At 58.5% G+C, this 19,079-nt stretch overlaps 1 protein-coding gene across 6 annotated transcripts; it reads left to right on the plus strand.

Annotated features, from left to right (window-relative positions):
* Nucleotides 1-2,877: 2,877 nt before the first annotated feature.
* On the plus strand, nucleotides 2,878-18,258 carry Adra2b (adrenoceptor alpha 2B). 6 transcript variants are annotated; one of them, XM_063229953.1, is made up of 3 exons: nucleotides 2,878-5,366; nucleotides 11,341-11,417; nucleotides 12,566-18,258. In XM_063229953.1, exons 1-2 carry the CDS (start codon nucleotides 4,021-4,023, stop codon nucleotides 11,390-11,392), a joined length of 1,398 nt encoding a protein of 465 aa, XP_063086023.1. In that variant the 5' UTR covers nucleotides 2,878-4,020; the 3' UTR covers nucleotides 11,393-11,417; nucleotides 12,566-18,258. The 6 variants fall into 6 exon arrangements, with proteins under 6 accessions (XP_063086023.1, XP_063086024.1, XP_063086022.1 ...); XM_063229954.1 differs by having other exon boundaries at nucleotides 16,490-18,258; XM_063229952.1 differs by having other exon boundaries at nucleotides 11,341-18,258.
* The last annotated feature ends 821 nt before the right edge of the window (nucleotides 18,259-19,079 follow it).

Raw genomic sequence — 19,079 nt, forward strand, 5'->3', positions numbered from 1 at the left:
GGTAGAAGCCATCAGTGACAGGGCACAGAAGGGGGCAGCAGTGGTCCCAGGAGTGGGAGGCAGGCACTGGGCAGGAGGGGTTTCTGGGGGAGCGGAGTCCTGGGTGAGGTGGCCAGGGCTGGCCTGCAGGAGGAGGACTTGTCCTTGGAATCCATGCAGTGGGCACAGAGGTGGGGGTAAGGTCAGTAGTACTGCCTGGTGGCTTCCAGAGGACCAGGAAAGTCACAATGGGGAGCTGGAGGGGGCTGGGAGGGAGGAATGCAGAGCTGGGCAGCGAAGGTGAGGGTGCTAGAAATTGGGAGACTTGTAGTGAATTTATTTTGGCACTGGGGATTGAACTCATGACCTCGTGCCTGCCAGGCAGGCGCTTATGCCACTGAGCTAAATCCCCAGCCCCCTTACAGTGAGTCAGTCAGCCGGGCGTGGTGGCTCATTTCTATAATCCCAGCACTTGGGAGGCTGAGGCAGGAGGATCGTGGTGAGTTTTTGAGACCAGCCTGGGCTACAAAGTGAGCTCAAGGCCAGCCTGAACTGCATAGTGAGACCCTGCCTCAAAAAGACCAAAAAAAAAAAAAAAAAAAAAGCTAAGCCAGTCAATGCAGGGAGGCCACAGGACGCCTTTGCCACCACTTACTTTGGGGCCTGGGGAAAGAGGACCCAGGGCTTTTGGCTAAGTTGTCACATTTCCTGTTAGGGCCTCACATCCAGGTTGAGGACCACAGGTCACCTTTCCCCTGTGGCTCCTCTTTCCAGGGACATTTGGGCAATGCCTGACAGGGCTCTGCTGTGTGTCACATACATGAAGGAGCAGAGCCCTGGGCCAGGGGACAGGAGCTGCCCTGCTGTCCTCACCATCCGACAACCTCAGCAGACCTGGGACGGGGCAGGAGTCGCTGGGAAGGAAGGGGACAGCACAGTGAACCCTTCACACCCCACCTAGGCACAGTGTGCCGAGTATGGAAGTGGGGAATGTACTTGGTGTTAGGGTCCTTAGGGAAGAGGACCTTCCTGGGGCTGGGGATTTAGCTCTGGCACAAGCACCTGCCTGGCAAGTGTGAGTTTGATCCCCAGTACAAGAAAAAAGAGGCCCTTGTTTCGCCTGGGACAGGGACAGGTGGTGACCGTAAAGAATAGCTCCCTCCCCCAGACAGAAGGCAGGGTGAAGAGGGTGCCCACTGCATGGATTCCAAGGACAAGTCCTCCTCCTGCAGGCCAGCCCTGGCCACCTCACCCAGGACTCTGCTCCCCCAGAAACCCCTCCTGCCCAGTGTCTGCCTCCCACTCCTGGGACCACCGCTGTCCCTTCTGTGCCCAGGAAAGAGCATGTGCAGGTGACACTAGTTCAGTGGGGCAGGGACAGAGGGATGGGCCCTACCACATGCTCCTACAGGGTGACAGTGGGAAGATCCCAAGCTTCACGCCAAAGTGCAGGTGCCTATGGGGGAGGGGGCGCGAGTACAGCGAAGCGGTCATTTATGCAACTGCACCACGCCAACACCGTGGGGGAGCAGGCAGCACCCAGCACGCACTCACAGAGCGTCTGGGAGGAGGTGGCCTCCGCGGCTGCTGAAGAGACTACAAATCAGGGACGTGTGTGGCTCCCGGTCTGCAGTCCGCAGCCTGCCCCCGGCTGTGTCCACCTGGGCTCTTGGCCGACTGGGCCGGTAGAGGGCGCCCAGCACAGCCTGGTGCTCCGCGGGCCTGGGAAAGCTTCCTGGGGAAGGCCCAGGGGGTCTTCTGGATGGGGAGGGCAGCAGTGGGCAGCCCTGGCTGGGTTTCTGCAGTATGGAAGGGGCTGGGCACTGTAAGAAAGACAGAACAGAGGACAAGCCCGCGGCCACTGGTCACGGTGTCTGGGACAATCCTCCCTGGGCTCAGCCTGAGGGTGGAGATGGGGGCAAGGCTGCCCTTCCTTCCCTTTCCTCTCTAATCTCCAGGGTGCAAGACTCTGCAGGCTCCGGGGCAAAGGGTGACAGCCACATGAAGGAACTTGCCTAAGTGGCCACTTCCCAGGCCCTTCTCAGTCCTTCTGTTCCGGGACTGAGGATTCGAGATCACTGGTCACCATGGATGGGCTCAAGGCCTGCCCACACCAGAGCGTGGGAAGGACACATCCTTAAAACCTGTCTCTGGAGGGGTCTTCTCTGGCCGAGGGCTGGGGAGGGGACACGAGGAAAACTGGCTGGCCTCTGCAAACCTGGTCCGGGCAGCACCCACGCCATCTGGCTGTGACAGTCCGGAAGGAACCGCAAGAGGATGGAGGATGAACACGCTCGGGGACCCTACGTGGCTGGGTGGTGCTCTAGGGCCTGGCCTCTCTGGGCCTGGAGAGGGTAAGACTAGTCTGTGAGCACACAGAGGTTGCGCGCCCTGCTCCCATGGAGGCAGCCAGGCTGGCGCAAGGTGAGAGCCCTGGGTTCAGAGAGGGATGGATGCTTATTTACACAGGGCATGGTCTGCAGCACTGGGGTCTGTGAACACTAGGCTGGCTCTCTGCTGGGCCAGGTCTCCCTGATGGCTGCCCTGGTTGGCACCGGTGACCGTAGGTAGTGGTTAGGGAGGGTCATGGAGCGAGAGTCGCCTTTCAGTAGCTCTCAGAGGGCATAAGGCGGTGGGGGGGGGGGTAGCGGCTCACTGTGACTTTCTTACCCCAGTCCTCTTTCCAAGGCCACTCCAAGAGGGCTTTGGGCGGAGGGCACCGGGGATCACCCCACCACCCTCTTCGGTTCAGACCAGTCAGCGCTCCCGCCAGGCGCAGAACTGTTTGCTGGTCCCCCACCCCCTGCCGCGCCCATGGCCGTCCTCCTTCCATTGGTCAAGAGGCTGGTGCCCGCCACGCCCCCTTTCGGACTTGGGACAGAGTCGCGGGTGCTGATTCCAGTAGAAACCAGTTTCCCCCTTACCTCCGCTTTAGTCTTTCACGGGGGAAGTGAGGCTGCAATAGGAAGGCCGCAGTCACAAGTCCCAGGCCCAAAAGTCGCCGGCGTTGGTGGGACGCGGGGCTCCGGTGGCTGCGGACTGTCCGAGTCCGCGGGCGGCGGCAGAGGGCGCTCGCATCCCGAAGCCGCGCGCCGCCTCGGGCTCCGCAGGTCCCACGGAGTCGAGGCTGGGTCAGTACAGCAGGGGCCAAGGGATCGGGAGCCCCACCCACCTGATGTGTGTGTTCACTGCTGGGGTGCTGCCCGGGTGTGTGGCTTATTATGCTTCAGCGCCCTAATCCTCCGGTCCCCTCTCCTTGGGGCTTCTGAGCAGCAGGAGGGGAGAGCAGCTCTTCCCACCGCCCTGCACCCGGTATTACAGCCCGCTGGAGAGTGGCCCCTTCTCGGTGGACGCGTCGGCTCCGCGACTCTGCCCTCGGCGCGCACCGACCCTTCCTATTCTGTCTGTGTCCTTCCCAGAGCGGCCCCACCCAGGACCCCAGACGCTGGGCTCCTCCGGCCTCGCGGGGTTTGGGGTGGAAGGGAAGGGGTGGGGGCGCAGGGCGCAGGCTGGGGCGCGCAGAGGCTGCACACTGCATCGCCCGCCCGTGCCGCTCCCGGCTCCGCCTCCTCGCGCGCTCCCCGCCCCACTCCCCTGCAGCGCGGGCTGCCTGCAGGCGCGGCTACGGGTGAACGCCGGCGAGGGAGCCGGCGGCTCAGCTCGCGCCTCCTCGGGACCTGCGGCGCCGCACCTTCGAGGGCCCGCCGGCCGGCACCCAGCCGTGCGCGCTGCCGCCGTGTAGTGCGACGCCGCCGGCCGCCGCTTTCCTCGGGTCCCGGGCCGGATCCGGACGGTAGAGGACAACTTGAAAAACTTATCTCGGGCGGACGCCAAGAACGTTGGGTGCCAGTGGAAGAGGATGTAAGAGGGCGGTGGCCGGCCCCAGGTGTCCCCGGACCTCGTAGGCCCCGTTGGGCCAGGCCATGGGGCTCCAGCGCCTGCAGCGCCGCCCCGGGGCGGCACCCTAGAGTAGCCGAGCCGGGTGGTGCGCCGTCCCGCGGTGCGCGCTTGGCGAGCTGTGCGCTCTCTCTGGCCCCCGTCATGGACCACCAGGAGCCCTACTCCGTGCAGGCCACCGCTGCCATCGCGGCGGTCATCACCTTCCTCATCCTCTTCACCATCTTCGGCAACGCGCTGGTCATCCTGGCTGTGCTAACCAGCCGCTCCCTGCGCGCACCGCAGAACCTGTTCCTGGTGTCGCTGGCCGCCGCTGACATCTTGGTGGCCACGCTCATTATCCCCTTCTCGCTAGCCAACGAGCTGCTGGGTTACTGGTACTTCTGGCGCACGTGGTGTGAGGTGTACCTCGCACTCGACGTGCTCTTCTGTACCTCGTCAATCGTGCACCTGTGCGCCATCAGCCTGGATCGCTACTGGGCCGTGAGCCGCGCGCTGGAGTACAACTCCAAGCGCACCCCGCGCCGCATCAAATGCATCATCCTCACCGTGTGGCTCATAGCAGCCGTCATCTCGCTGCCGCCTCTCATCTACAAGGGCGACCAGGGCCCCCAGCCCCGCGGGCTCCCCCAGTGCAAGATCAACCAAGAGGCGTGGTACATCTTGGCCTCCAGCATCGGAAGTTTCTTTGCCCCCTGCCTCATCATGATCCTGGTGTACCTGCGCATTTACCTGATTGCCAAGCGCAGCCACCGCAGGGGTCCCAGGGCCAAAGGCGGCCCAGGGGAGGGGCAGTCAAAGGAGTCTCGTCCTAGCCCCGGAGGGGCTCCAGCCTCTGCCAAGGTGCCACCCCTGGCCTCACCTCTGTCTTCTACTGGAGAGGCCAATGGACACCCCAAGCCTACTGGGGAGAAGGAGGAGGGGGAGACCTCTGAAGACCCTGGGGCCAGGACTCTGCCACCCAGCTGGGCTGCACTGCCCACCTCAGGCCAGGGCCAGAAGAAGGCTGTGGTCCTGGCACCTGCAGAGGAGGAAGCTGAGGAAGAGGAGGAGGAGGAAGGGGATGAGTGTGAGCCTCAGGCAGCGCCAGGCTTGCCTGCCTCTATGTGCAGCCCATCCCTGCAGCAGCCACAGGGGTCCCGGGTGCTCGCCACCCTGCGTGGTCAGGTGCTGCTGGGCAGGGGCGTGGGTGCTGTGGATGGGCAGTGGTGGCGTCGGCGGACCCAGATGACCCGGGAGAAGCGGTTCACCTTCGTGCTGGCTGTGGTCATTGGTGTCTTTGTGCTGTGCTGGTTCCCCTTCTTCTTCACCTACAGCCTGGGTGCCATCTGTCCCCAGCACTGCAAGGTGCCCCATGGCCTCTTCCAGTTCTTCTTCTGGATTGGCTACTGCAACAGCTCCTTGAACCCTGTCATCTATACCATCTTCAACCAGGACTTTCGCCGTGCCTTCCGAAGGATCTTGTGCCGCCAGTGGACCCAGACAGCCTGGTGAGCCCGCCTGCCCACACTGCCTGAGTGGGGTACATTCCAGGCCACCCTGTCTCCTACTCTGCCTTGGGGGGCTGTCTCCCTAGGAGCTTTCTGGTCCCTGCTCAGTTCTTGCAGGCCTCAGCCTGGGAGCTCCTAGGAGGAGTGGGGGCAGAAATGCCATTCCAGGGGTCCGTGGATACCTCCCTTTGCTGGCTCTGTGCTGGGGGGACCTCTTCTGCACCCTCTTCTTGAGCACAGGCAGCTTGGTTTGCGCTGAAAGAACTCAGGCCTTCCCGAATGTTCCGCAGTAGGGCACCCCCTGTCAATCCCCCATGGGGCCCATGGGTGGGCTTCTATTTCTTGAGGACCTTGTGTCCCTTGACAGGTCACTTGCTTGTGGTGTTTTTCTTTCTTTATATCTCCCCGGTCCCCCAAGAGCAGGACGCCAGTGTCCCCACTTCCCAGAAGGGCCTGCTGCTGCTGAGAAGGAGGAAGAATGAAGACCGTCTACCCTGTTGGGCACTGTGGGCCCCTCTGGGCGCCGGGAGGGGCTTACAGGACGGGCCTGGTTCTGGACCTTCTGTCTCCCTTCTGCTCTGGGATCTGAGGCTCCTTTAAAGGACGGAACCATGGATCAGTTTTCTCACCTGGCCCCCTCTGGGAGGCGGGTGGACATGTGGATGCCTCGATAGGAGCTCCCTGATCGCTGGCATTCACCCCCCAAAAAAATCAGGGCGACAATAGCTCGACGCCTACTTGCCACAGGGAGATGAAAGGCTTTGCAGAAAGCTTTGAGCTCCATGGGGGACGCACTGGAGAACCGGCAGATGTGATTATCCGGTGATATAAAAATCCCTTTTTCTGTGTGTTTACCGCCACCCGCCTGCCTGGAGACTCTTGTTCTGCTTCTGGGGTGTGTGAATTCCTGCCCCAGCTTGGAAGTAGGGAATGGCACACAGAATCGCTATTTTGAGTTACAGAAATTCTTCCAGGATGTATTCTTGTGCCCACAAAGGTTTGGGTTATTGTGTTGGGTGACAGCTTCTTGACATGTCACCTGCAATACCAGGAGGGTTTTCGGTGGCTTTGGCTCCCACCTCAATGGGGGATGTATCTTTTTTGAGCAAATTGTTTCCCTGAGACAGCTCAAAATCACGACACCATGGAAGCTGTCTGTATTGAGGGCCCAGGAGGATGGCAGAGTCCCCTGGTGGGGTGCTAGGGCTGCTGCAGGCGAGCCAGGTCCCACAGACTTCCCAACAGCCTCCTGTGCAGTGCCCGGGGAAGGCCTCTAGGCCAGCAGGGTCCTTGTGCAGCATAAGTGGTCCTAACTGGGTGGGTCCCTTGCTTGGGTCCCTCTGCCATGATGCATGCCATCACAAAGGGCCTCACCTTCCTGGTTCTCTCTCTGCCCCCAAACCTCATGCCTGGAACAATCAGGCATCTACAGAGGACATTTCCCAGCTGTCCCCATGGCCAGCGGGCCTCCTGGCATGGAGGACAGGGGTGGGTTGAGTGGCAGAGGCTCTTGGCGCTTTGATGGGCCTGCCGGATTGGGAAGGATGCTGGGTAGAGAGAATGGTGGGGACTAGAGTTGTCCCCTGGGGAAGAAGGTTGTCCTGCCTGTCCTCCTTTGGTTGCAGTTGTAAGCCAGGACATTGCCCTTTGCTGTGGTGGGGAGGCTGGGCCCAAGGGACCAACTGATTGGTGACCATCTGCTGGCTAGTCACGTGTGTCCCATGGGCTCCTTGGTAGTGTGGCTTGTAACATGCAAGTGTTTTTTTAAAAGCTGGAGCTATTTTATCAATAAAGGATATTTTGTAATAAGCAAGCAGTGTCCTCAGTGCCCAGGGCTGCTGGAGTAGGTAGCCCTCAGCTACCTTGCTACATGCAGGGGTGTTGGCCCCAGGGCTGGGGTTCCTTCCAGGGACAGCTGTCCCAAGCCAGTGCTGGTGAAGGAGGCCAGAGAAGCCCAGTACCTGGTGCCTTTTGGGTTGGGTCTCAGGGAGCAGGTGGCATATAGTCTGGGGTGCAGAGCCACCCTGCTATTCCCCCACATTGGCCCAGAACCTATGTTTTTACTATCTTCATGTTTCCTGGGTCCAAATTTCTGTTAGGGACAACCAGCTGAGACCCCAATATGCCCACTACCACGGGGTAGACATGGGGTTTGCTAACAAAAAAAGAGAGTATTTGAAAGCCCACTTTGAATATTATCTCATTTAATTATTGTATCCTTGGATTTTACAAAAGAGGAAACAATCAAGATCACCCAGTTGGGTTCAGAGACTATAAAACTACAATGTAGGTGCCAGAGAAATATGGCTTACTGTCTGAATTAACTCTCATTCAAGATGCTTTCCATCTGGGAGTTCCAAGACTCTATTTGGGTGGATTCAGTAGGCAGCTGTGCTGTGGTTGATTGCTCATGCCTGTCACTGCTAAAGAATATGTAAGTGAGGGAGTGTGTGCTCAGGCTTCCCATTCCTGAATTTTATTGAGGAAAATACTGGGCCCCAGAGGCAGTGGATGTATTGTTTCATGTGGCCTCACACAGATACCCAGCAGCAGAATATCTGGCACCTTCTTAGAGGGCATTTGCTCTGCCTTCAGACCAAGGGGGAACAGGGCCAAGTCTAAGACACATCTGCTGCCACCTGCTGGGTGCCAGACATGGCGTAGGTTTGTCATCTTCCTTCCTCCAGGGCTGGGGACCGTACCCAGGCCTAAGTGCTAGGCAAGCGCTCTACACTGAGCCACACCTGGTCCCATTAGGCTTGCCTTTCCTTCTCTAACTGTTTCATTTCTCAGGTGAGGACGCTGAGGGGCAGAGGACAGAAGTGAGCAGGGGCTGGCAGCTGCCAGGTGGAAGTGTGCAGCCTCTCTGGGAGACCCTGTTCTTGTGACGCCCCTGGCTGCAGGGCGGCCCCAACCCAGAAGGCAGTTAAAGAGGTGGAAGTGGGTGACCCTGCCTGCTGCCACTGCTCTGGGGCAACTGGGGCCTTTGTTTGCTGGGAACATCTTGGGGGGCCTTCAGCACCACCCCTACCTCAGGACAGCTGCTGAGAAATTTGGACCAGTGAGAATTCTGTGGAGCATTGTGCTGACAACACTCCTGATTATCCCTTCAGAAGCTTCTGACTGGGCGCAGCGTGCATGGTGCACTCTGGCGTGCATGGTGCACTCTGGGAGGCTGAGGCAGGAGAATTGCTGCGAGTTCAAGGTCAGCCTGTGCACTACACAGCAAGATTGCCTCACAAAACAAAGCAAAACAAAACACAAAGATTCTATTGGCTTCAGAGCCAGAGATAGGCGGCTTGGGAGTTAATCAGGCCTTTGTCCTCCCATATCCTGTAGCGAATACCATGGTGGTGGGGTGCTGGGAAGAGCATGTGGGACCCACCCCGTGGGCTTGCTGAGTCTGAGAGGAGGAATCCGCCCTGCTGGGTTGGTACCAGCAATCTTTGGCTTCCCTGCTGTGCTGGGCATTCTGTTCACAGGACCAGGAGGCTGTATGTCCACTGATGAAAGTCCCAGGGAGGAGAAGGAGCCCTGGGCTTATGTCCTGCCCTGCCACGTTTCATGGGCCGCCCTGGGCAAGGCAAGGTTCCTCTCTGGGCCTTGTGTCTTTGCCTCCCCGCCTCCATCATGGGGCTCCCTGGGAGGTCTGGACACAGGGCTCCTGGCATTAATCATGCATTCCAGGCTGAGCTCATGGCAGGATGGGGCTGTGTTTTTTTCACCTTTGTCCCTCAGTACTGGACGGGGCATCAAGTGTGGAGTGCCAGACCCACTCGTCTCCTGAGGTGCTGTTGTGCGGTGATGAGAATTAGGTTAGTGCTGAGCTCTTAGGGCCTCACCTGAGATGGGGCCATTATCACCAGTGCTTTACAGAAGGGACACTGAGGCAGAGAGTAGACTTGCTGAGGTCATCCGGAGTCCGGACAGGAGCCCGCCCTTTCCAATCTCAGCGTCCATCCCTCACTGGTCCTGGTTTCAGCCTCCTGGACAGCCCTGCACAGCTCACCTTTTGTGCCAGCCGCAGGATCTTCCCAGCAGGGTCCCCGAGTGGCTCTGGGGTGGGCCCTGCCTGCGGGCACCATTAGAACAGAGCCCAGGCGCAGTGTGGGGAGTGGAGCTGTCACCCTCTTGGCACCGCTCACCCTCAGCAGGGGGGCAGGCGCCACCGTCTAAAATTAGATCCTGGGATTCTTCGCTCTGCATCCGTCTTGTCTTCCGGCCGCAGCACGGGAAGGCTGTGGTCAGGAGGCGGCCTGGGCCGGGGCCTGGATGTCCGGGTTGCACCCTCCCTGTTTGTGGGCTCTGATCTCCTCACACCCGGGCTGGCCCGGGGCCAAAGCCTCTGCCCTTGGCTTGGCCTTGTGGTGTCTATTGATTACCAGTGATTCTAAAGCGGGAGGCCCTGTGTCCCTTGGGGCTCCAGCTCCTCTCCTCTCCATCTCTTTTCCTGGCCCTTCCCACTTCCGGGGCCTGGGTGGCCGCTCCCCCTCCTTGAAGCCTGTGGACCCTCTGGCTTCGGTCCCACCCTGGGGGTGGGGGACACCATCTTGGCTCTTCCTGGGCCCTGCAGGCTCCATGGGTCAGGGGTAGTTTAGAGGGGACTGGAATAGAATGGAGATCAAAAAGGAGCTGAGAAGTCCGGGCTATTTCTGTCCCTGCTGGGGCCACTGGGGCCCCTGGCTCTCAGGCTGGGCAGTTGGGGAGGCGCTGGCCACACCAGGTATGAGGGTCCCGACTCCCCCCCCATGTGGGGGAATGGGCCCTGAGTCTGGGAAGTCTCCAATCGCAGGCAGCCCGGGCTCCCATGGAATGATCTCTGGTCATTTCCTGGTTCCCATGGGGACCCGGGCCACTTCAAGAGAGAAAGGACTGGGTCATGGTGGACGGGGACCCAGGTGTCCCTGAGTCCCTTTCCCACCCTGCCCAGCTGCAGCTGTGAGGGAGGGAGCGTGAGAGGCAGCAGGCCTGGCCTGCAGCTTGGATTCCCTGGGCGCTGAGGGGGAGGGGAGGCAAGGGTTAACCTCCTAGGGCCGGAGGTGAGGAGGAGCCACTGAGTCTCTGCACTGTCTTCTCAGGTGCCTCCTGGAGGCAGCTGTGCTGAGCAGACTGTGGCCCTCCTTCTCAGCTGGCCTGACCCCCGGAGACAAGGAGTACCCAGCCTGCAGCTTGGGGAGGAGGATTCCTCAGCTTTCAGGAGGGCTGGGATTCTAGCAGGGCCCTCAAACTGCTGGGTGACCTGGAACCAATTCCTTTCCCTCTCTGGGCTTCAGCTTTCTTGCTGATGAAGGAATGGGACCGGAACAGGTGTGCCTGATGTCCTGGACCACCAGGCAGGCTGAGAGAGGAGGGGAAACTGAGGTCTCTGGCCCCGCACTTCCTGTCATTTTCTGCTCTTTGGTTTTTCTGGGAGCGGCGCACCCTCCTGGCCCATCAGGCCTCTGCCCTCCTGCCTGCACCCACCCAGACTGTACCCCATCCCACACCAGACTCAGTGACACCTACCTGCCCCATCACCTCGCCAGGGCTGGTAGAACGAGGGTGGGGGTATGGCACCTGCCTGGGCTCCACATTGTATCCGAAGTGTGACTGGGAAGGAGGGAGAGACCATCTAGGTTGGCACACAGGGGCTTTGGCCTCTAGGCAAACTGTGGTTTCCACAGAGTCACAGCTTGGGGTGACACGGAGGAAGATGTCACTTCAAACAGTAGACCAGCACCCTGCAGCCTGGTGCCGGAGGGAACCCAGCAGGGCCTCTGCTGTGAGGACGACCCAAGAGCAGGGGCTCGGTCACCTCTCCCCCATGGCAGGGCCTGGCACACAGCAGGTGCCCAGGCCATAGTCCTGGACCCATGAGTTTTCCAGCAAACTAGGACCATCTTGGCACTTGTCATCTGAGGCTGGTGACCCTGGGCTCTGGGGACATCTCCGATTCAGGGTTTTCATTTTCTGTTTTGTTTTGTTTTCTCTATAGTTTCCCGGGGAAATTCTGCTGGGAGAGTCTGTTCTGCTTTTGGCTGAGCTAGAAGTAGGGGGACTGTTCCCACAGAGGTAGGTGAAGCCACCAGGGCACCGCAGGGGTGGTGGCAGGGACTGTTCCCGGAGTGTGGAGATGTAAATGGGGCTGGAAGGAAGGATGAGGGATGGAGAGGGCAGAACCCTGGCTCTGGAGTCAGACCTGGCTCTGTTGCTTACTCGCTGTGTGGCCTGAGGCAAACTGCTGAACCTCTCTGAGCCTCAATTTCCTTGCCTTTACAAAGGGATAACGTTGGTTGCTTTAAACTTGGAGAGGTGTGGAGAGGTAAGATTCCTTACAGTGTCAGGATATAGATTACGATGTAGCCACCGTGGTACTCTGCCATTCAGGTCCTCTCCAAGATGAGCTGGTAGAACCTCATGCCCTGGGTTCCTTGACCCATGGCTCGGGGACACCTGGGAAGGAGGGTGGACTCTGTACCCTGAAGTTAGCTGTGTCCTGCACCCATGCTGCTATACCTTCCCTCCCTCTCCCTCACCTCATGCTTCTGTGGGCTCCCAAGTCTCTGCCACAGAGAGCTCCAGCAGTTTCTCTCAGTGTCCAGCTGGGATGAGGAAGTTCTCAGGCGACTATGTCAAATACACCACATCTGTGCCTATACTCTTAATGCTGTGCCCATGACAGACATCAGCAAGAGATCCCAGAAGTCCAGGAACACAGACAGGGACTCAGGGAGCCCCAGGCAGGCTTTGGTAAATGATTACCGATGTGAAAAGTCTGGAGAATCCCAGCCCTGTCCTCGGCAGGTGTAGGGGAAACAGCTGCTCATCCTGTGTGAGCAAAGCCACCGGGGTAGGGAGTCCCTAAGGAGTGCCTGGGAACCTTGAGAACACAGTGTCTGGAAGGAGCTGCTCAGAGATTGGAGTGGTCAGCCCATTGGCGCAGGACTGGGGGCTTCTGGGGCTGGCACCCTGGACTTGGCCAGAGTGGGCAGGAAGGAGGGACAACTCGGGAGCCCACTATCTCAGGAGTGTGGAAGGCGAGGATGCTTCCAGAGTGTCCTGTACCGTGTTGAAAGGTCCCTGATTGCTCTTGGGCTGTTCCCAGACAGATGCCACCACTCCCTGGGTTCCCAGAGTGGTATGTGAGTCCCAGAGGTGCCAAAATATCCCTGGAAGTGTGACAAGGTGGAGAAAACCATATTTATGAGCGTTTCTCCTAGGAGGGAAGAGTTGGGGCCTCCAGGACAGACTCAAGCAGGGACAGATGGCGCACGTGTGCTGAGCCATTCTGCAAGGAGGGTGAGCAGCTGAGTGAGGCTGGGGGAGCAGGGCCTCCTGGGACCCTGGAATAGGTGCCCTGCTGGCTGCAGCCACAGCTAGGGGGCTGGTCCACAAGAAGCCATGCGAAAGGCCTTGTGTGGACCCTCCCAGGACCCCTGGGTCCTTCCTGCCCCATCTTCAGTGCACAGAAGAGAAGCCACAGCACCTGCCGCCCTGGCGATGAGGGGAGCGGCAGGTAGGGGAGAGGCCACCGCTCCTCGGTTACAGAGAGGCCCTAGTGGATGCACCTGGGGGAAGAAAGAAGGCCTGGGGATGGGGGACTTGCCGTCTGGGGCTTGCTGAGTTCCAAGTGGACTCCAGGCCCCAGGTTGTCCCTTGGGGAAGGGGACAGTGTGGAATGAGGCCCAGCACCCACAGCCCAGCTACCAGAGGCGGCTGACTAAAAATAAGCTGGGATGTCAGGATCTCTCCTCTCCAGGAAGCAAGGAAGAAGCTGTGTGCTGGGAGCGCCTGCCTGCCGCAGATGCAGGGGGAGGGGAGGGGACAGAGCCACTGCTCCAGGCTGAAGGCGGCCAGCAGGCTTGTTTGTGTACTTCTGCTCTCTGGCTGCTGCTCCCTGGGTCTGGCGGAAGCACTTGGCCTCCTGGGTGGGCAGCATCCTCAGGGCCTCCCTCCAGGCCCAGTTCAGGGGTCTCCTTAAAATCTGGTCACTGGGGAGCAGGAGATGGAAACTCTGTGTGTTAAGGTGACAAGAACCAGGCTTTAAAGACCCCTTTGGAGGACAAAAATATCTGCTGAATCTGACGTCATTTGAGGCCCTTCTGTTGCTGCTGAAGCAGGACCAGGTCCCAGGTCCACAGCTGGAGCCCACCAGAGCCAGGGTCTCACACACCAGCATAGCCCACGACCCAGGGCCTCAGCCCAGATTCTCCAGGCTTCCTGCCTGCCCAGGCTAAACAGGTGACCCACTCTGCCTCTGAGTCCCTTGCCAGGTGGATGGGTGAGGAGCTGGCCCTGGTTCCAAAGCAGAGCATGGCGGACGATGGGACATGGCCTCTCCTCTCCTGACCCTGCCTAGGGCCCCCATAAAAATGCCTGCTGCTCTCTCTGCCCTGGGTTACCAGCTCCCCGGGCCCAGCAAATCCACCTCTGACCCATGTCTCCTTGCCCCTCCACCCTCCTTCCTGTCATCTCTCAGTTCTGGTTGTCATGGCCCACTGGCTGCCCTGGGGCCTTGGCAAAACCACCAGAGCTGCTCTGTTCCCTGGGACGCCCTATGACCCGTGACTCTGATGGCAGCCAGCCTGGGACAGCTCATGCATGAGCACCCTGGGGTGGGCCAGGCCTTCCACGCCCCCACAGATACAAGACAGGTGGTGTCCAGGGGATACACGAGGGAGGCCAGGGCTGGTGGCAGCTTGTGAGTAGGGGCAGGGAGCAGCCTGTGACCACCCTGCATGTACAAGCCCTGACTTCTGTTTCTCCTCTTCTTTTCCTGCTTTGCTTTGGTTTTCTTGTTTGTTGACTGGGTCTTATCCTGTAGTCTTTGAATTTCCAGTGATCCTCCCGCCTCAGCCTCCTGAGTGCTGAGATGACAAGCATGTGCCACGTGCCTGGCAGAAATGTGTTTTGTTGCAGTGCTGGGGTTGAAGCCAGGGCCTCACGCATGGTAGGCAAGTGCTCTACCACTGAGCTACATCCCCAGCCCCCTCATCCTGTTTATAATCTTTTTTTTTTTTTACTTTTTTTTTTTTGTCTTTTTCATTTTTATCAGTACCAGGGATCGAACTCACGACTGCCTGCTTGCAAGGCAGGCACTTATGCCGCTGAGCTAAATCCCCAGCCCCTGTTTATAATCTTTTGCTGGGGAATGTTCTAGAACGCTAACAGTCCTGCCTCACAAACTACAGCTCTTCGTACCACCCAAGCTCCGACACTCTTCTCCCCGCCCAGCTGGCCTCTCCAGGTCCTGGGGTTATTCAGGGAGCTGCAGGTCTGGGGCCTCCCTTGAAGAAGCTCCCTGGAATGTGGCTGAGGGTGTCACCCTGAGGCCAGCCAGGCAGCGCTTGGAGCCTTTGGCTTGTGAAAGGCCAGCACCCCAGTCTCCCAGAGCCAGACTCATTAACAAACATGGCCAAGCAGGCCCTGGCTGTCCCCACCCTGCCCTGTCCAGCCGGCCACTCCTCCCTGCCCTCGTGCTCTCTGGAGCCGGGATGTCCCCCACCGCCTGCCTGGCTGCCCCGTGGCTGGGGTCCCTCCAGGAGCCGTGCAGGGTGAGGTCGATGGCCCACAGGCTAGGGGCAGAAAGGACATCTGTGGTCACCACAGGCCCGGGGCTGGGGCTCCTCCAGGCTGCAGGAGCTTGGACTTCTGAGGTCCCCAGCCCCAGGAGACCCCGACAAAAGAGCCCAGGCCCCATGTTTATGCTGCAGACAAGCTGCCCGATTCCCTGCATCCAGGTTCCCCAAGTCCCAAGCATAGCCAGGGACTTGCGGGGGAATAATAATCTTGAGGGAGGAAATGTCTGCAGAGACGGGGTGCTAGAACATTTTCCGTCTCCCTTTTCTTCTTACCCACCCATGCTGGCCCTTCCTGGCAGGTACAGGAGGGCGACAGGGCGTGTCCTGTCTCAGGAGCAGCCTGGACCCAGGGAACCACAGAGCCACCTTCAGAGCCTGGCTGGTTTGGCTGTATGACCAGAGAGGTCACTTAACTTCTGACTCCTCTTTCAAAAGAGGTTGCTGCTGTGTGTCACTCAGGGGGTCACGGGGTGGGGGGGCGCTAAGCCGCAAGACTCGTCACAGGGACCGTGAGTTTGCCGTCAGCACTAGGCAGGATGGGCAGAGGGCCAGAGTCTGTGGACGCATTCGTGGTCCAAAGGGTCAGCCCGCGAGTGGACACTTGGGCTGTAACATCCTGGCCAGGCTGAGGCTGGGCCTGGCACCTCCTCCGGGACCCTTCCCCAGGCTGCAGCCACGATCAGGGCTCCCTCTTCCCTGCTCCTCACCATCAATTACCCTGACTCTGCATCTGTTGCCATGACGACCTGTTACCCATCCTCCGAGAGGAGCCCTGTTTGTGTGGGGAGCAGGCTGTCTCCAGTCCTGGGGACCTGTTGCTGTCCCTGACACTCCTGCCTGGATCCCCAGCTGGCTTCCTACCTGCTTCCACAGTCCCATGCTTTCACAGAAGTCACTCCTGTTTCCTTCTCCTAGGAATGTTCTATTTCTTCCATCTTCTCTGGCTCGCTCTGCATCCTTGGTCTCTCCTTCCTTCTCCCTGTGTCCGGGCCGCCTCTCTCTCGGTTTCCCCAGTCTCCTTCTGTCTCACTTTTTCTCTTTCTTCCCCAACCCACGGCACAGTTGGATAGCAGGAGTGGGGACTGCATGTGATCCATGGGGGTCTGTGGTGTGTGTGTGACCAAGGAGGCATCAATGGCTCCGCAACCCCCCACCTGGGCTCGGTTCTAATTCTCATGTGCCAGGGCCCTCAGGGTGCCCACCAGGGAGCCTGGCCACAGCTGCAGGAGGTAAGCAGCACTGGTCCATCTCCCAGGCCAGGAAATCAGGGATTGGGGGAGGTCAAGCAACTTGCTCAAGGCCACACAGCTGACCAACAGAGGGAGCAGGACTGGAAATTCCTTGCCTTCACCAATGCTCATAACCATGGTGCTAAAAGAATATTAAGAAGAGTAAATATAATAAGAATACTATTTATTGAGCATTCTGTGTCAGATGCTGTGTTTAGGAACATTTGCAGCTCATTTGCCTGCATGGGCGACCCTGTAAATTTAACTCCAAGCAGCTATTTTATCAACAAGGAAGTCAGGGCCCAGAGAGGTTAAGCAATTTTCTTCTGTACAGGAATTTGAACCCAGATCTTTGAACTCTGAGTGCCGAGGCCACATTTTTCCTTTCCCATGTGGAAGAGATGACAGCAGACAGGGGGCTGCACGTGTACGCCCTGTCTCTCCTTCTCCTTCCTGGTCCCCTGAAAGGCTCCTGTGGTCCTGCCCAGGTAAGGTTTTGGGGACCAGAAGAGGAAGACCCGTGGCACCAGGCAGGCACAGAGCTTTCTTCCTTGTTGAAATCCAGGTCACAAGGAGAGACTCATGGGTCCTAGGATGACACGTGACCCCCAGGAACCCCATCCTGGGGACAGGAGGACTAAGGTGTGGCCAGGAGACCTGTACTGGGTGTGGTCATGCTGTCTCGGCCCAGCTCTGTCAGGAGCATCCGTGGCCCCTCTTGCTCCATTGCCTGGTCCCCAGAGAGCAGCCGGGCCTTGGAACAGGCTGTCCTAGCAGGCGGCTGTTGGGATGATGAAGAGGCCAGTTATTTTTAACAGCTGAGACTCATGGACAGAAGCCTCTTGCAGGCCGGGGGAAGGGACAGCAGGCAGGGTGGGGACCTCAGGCTCCAGGCCCTGCCTCTCTCCTCTGAGCCCTGCAACCTTGGTGATAGTCCACCGGGTGCAGGAGGCCGGCTGCTCCCTGGCTCTCAGTCCCACGGGAGGCTGTTGGAGGTGGGGTCTCATGAGTGACCACCACCCCTCTTCAGACCAGGCCTGGGTGCTGACCAGGATCTGAGACCACCAGGACAGCAGGGGACTCAGACCCAGGCCTGGCCTGCCCTGTCCAGCCTCCACCGGCCTGGCTACCTCTGTGCCGGGCCTTTCTAGTCACTCAGAGGAAGTGACTCACTGCCTCAATGCCGGGGGCCTTCTCAGTCAGGCCGGAGCCCCGATGTCCTGGGTATGGTGTCCCCAGCTTTGATGGACACCTCAGCACCTACTGTCCTCCTGCTGCCCCCACCTACCGTATCCTGGGATGAGCTGTGCCGAGCACCTGACGAGCTTCCCCCATCTCTTGTGAGGCAGGGCGGAAATGCCTTACCCCACCCTGTACCCTCTTCCACCCTCCTTTCTTCTTTGTTGTTTTTTTTTGGGAGAGGCATGTATCTTGTTCCCCTGTGCAGCTCAGCCTGGCCTTACACTCACTTTGCAGCCCAGTCTCTACATGCCATGTTCCCCTAGGACCGGGAAGGATGCAGTGTCACCTGTCATCCGAGCTGCAGGCTGCTTCTGCCTGCATCCGCCCCAGGCGCCATGAGAGGCTTCTTCCTCTCTGGGTCTGGAAGCTCTCTGTGGTCTGCACCAGGGGAGGGGATGTTCCCCCGGGGCCCTGTCACCTGAGGCCCTCGCAGGGTCCACTCCTGGCACTCAGGCTGGGCAGCCTGGTCTCAGGTGGGGGCATTTGGGGGATGAAAGCGCCGGTTTCTGCACAGTCACTGCTGGCTGGGCCCCAGGGGCCTTCTCCACCCTACATGCAGGGGCCCCTGCCCTGTGCTCAGGTCTGACAGGGAGGTGCACAGCCCTGGTCACCACTCAGTGACTGCGTATGTGACCACTGCAGAGAGCCAGGAATAGGACACTGCCCTCCTCCCGGAAGCTGTTGTCCTCCTCCTCAAGAATACCCCGCAAGAGAGTGACGTCCTGACGCCTCCTACCATAGGTTAGTTTTGCCTGTTGTAGAAGCTACATGTGAAAGTAAACAGGACGGGGTAGAGGGCATATGGGAGGCTCAAGCCTGAAACATTAAAAAATGAGTGAATGAATAAATAAATGAAACTGTTTTCTGTGTCTGGCTTCTTTGGCTCAATATGGTGTCCAGGAGAGTCATCCCTCTGTTCGGTATTAGATTGTCCTTTTCATGGCTGAATAGTATTCTCTTCTACAGAGGGATGATAGTTTGTTTATTTTTTTCCTGCTGATGGACATTTGGAGTGTTTCCAGTTTGGGGAAATTATGAATAAAGTCAATATTTATATTCATAGATAAGTTTTGGGGGATACACATGCTTATTTCTTTTGGGTAACTGCCCAGATGTGAAATTGCTAGATCATAAGATCAGCAAATATTTGGCTTTAGTGGATACTGGCCGTTTTCCAGAAGGAATCTACCAGTCTCTGCAGCACTGCTGGGGAGGGTCTAATCGCTCCACGTCCTCCGCAGGGGTTGCTGTTGGTCCTTTTCCTTTCACTGACTCTGAGTAGTAGACAATCTATCCTTATGGGTTTTTTTGTAGAATTTTCCCCAATTTTCTTAATTGTGTCTACAATGTACATAACACATTATACTGTTGTAACTACTTTTTGTTTTCATTTACTTATCTCTTCTTTTTATTTTATTTTACTTTGTTTGGCACGGGGCATTGAACCCACGACCTCGAGCTTGCTGGGCAGGTGCTGTGCTGCGAACCTCTATCCCCAGTCTTTTGTTTTTGTTTCTATGAGCACGCGTTTGCAGTGCACAGCGACTGTCCTGCCCTGTGGCCTTCATGCATGGACACCCCGTGCCTGATGCTTCTTCACGATACCTACTGCTCCCTGCATCTCTTGGCCCTCTTCCCATTTGAGGAATCTCTCTCTGCTTCATGTGTCACTGTAACACGAT

The sequence above is a fragment of the Cavia porcellus genome, unplaced genomic scaffold (genome assembly GCF_034190915.1).
Source record: "Cavia porcellus strain 051 isolate PalLab524CR breed Dunkin Hartley unplaced genomic scaffold, mCavPor4.1 scaffold_18, whole genome shotgun sequence".
Taxonomy (NCBI): domain Eukaryota; kingdom Metazoa; phylum Chordata; class Mammalia; order Rodentia; family Caviidae; genus Cavia; species Cavia porcellus.

Excerpts from the sequence above, each read along its gene's own strand:
- Adra2b (XM_063229952.1), top strand. The coding sequence starts at position 4,021 with ATGGACCACCAGGAGCCCTACTCCGTGCAGGCCACCGCTGCCATCGCG. Across the intron at positions 5,367-11,340 it reads CAGTGGACCCAGACAGCCTG|TTTCCCGGGGAAATTCTGCT; the intron begins GTGAGCCCGCCT and ends TTTTCTCTATAG.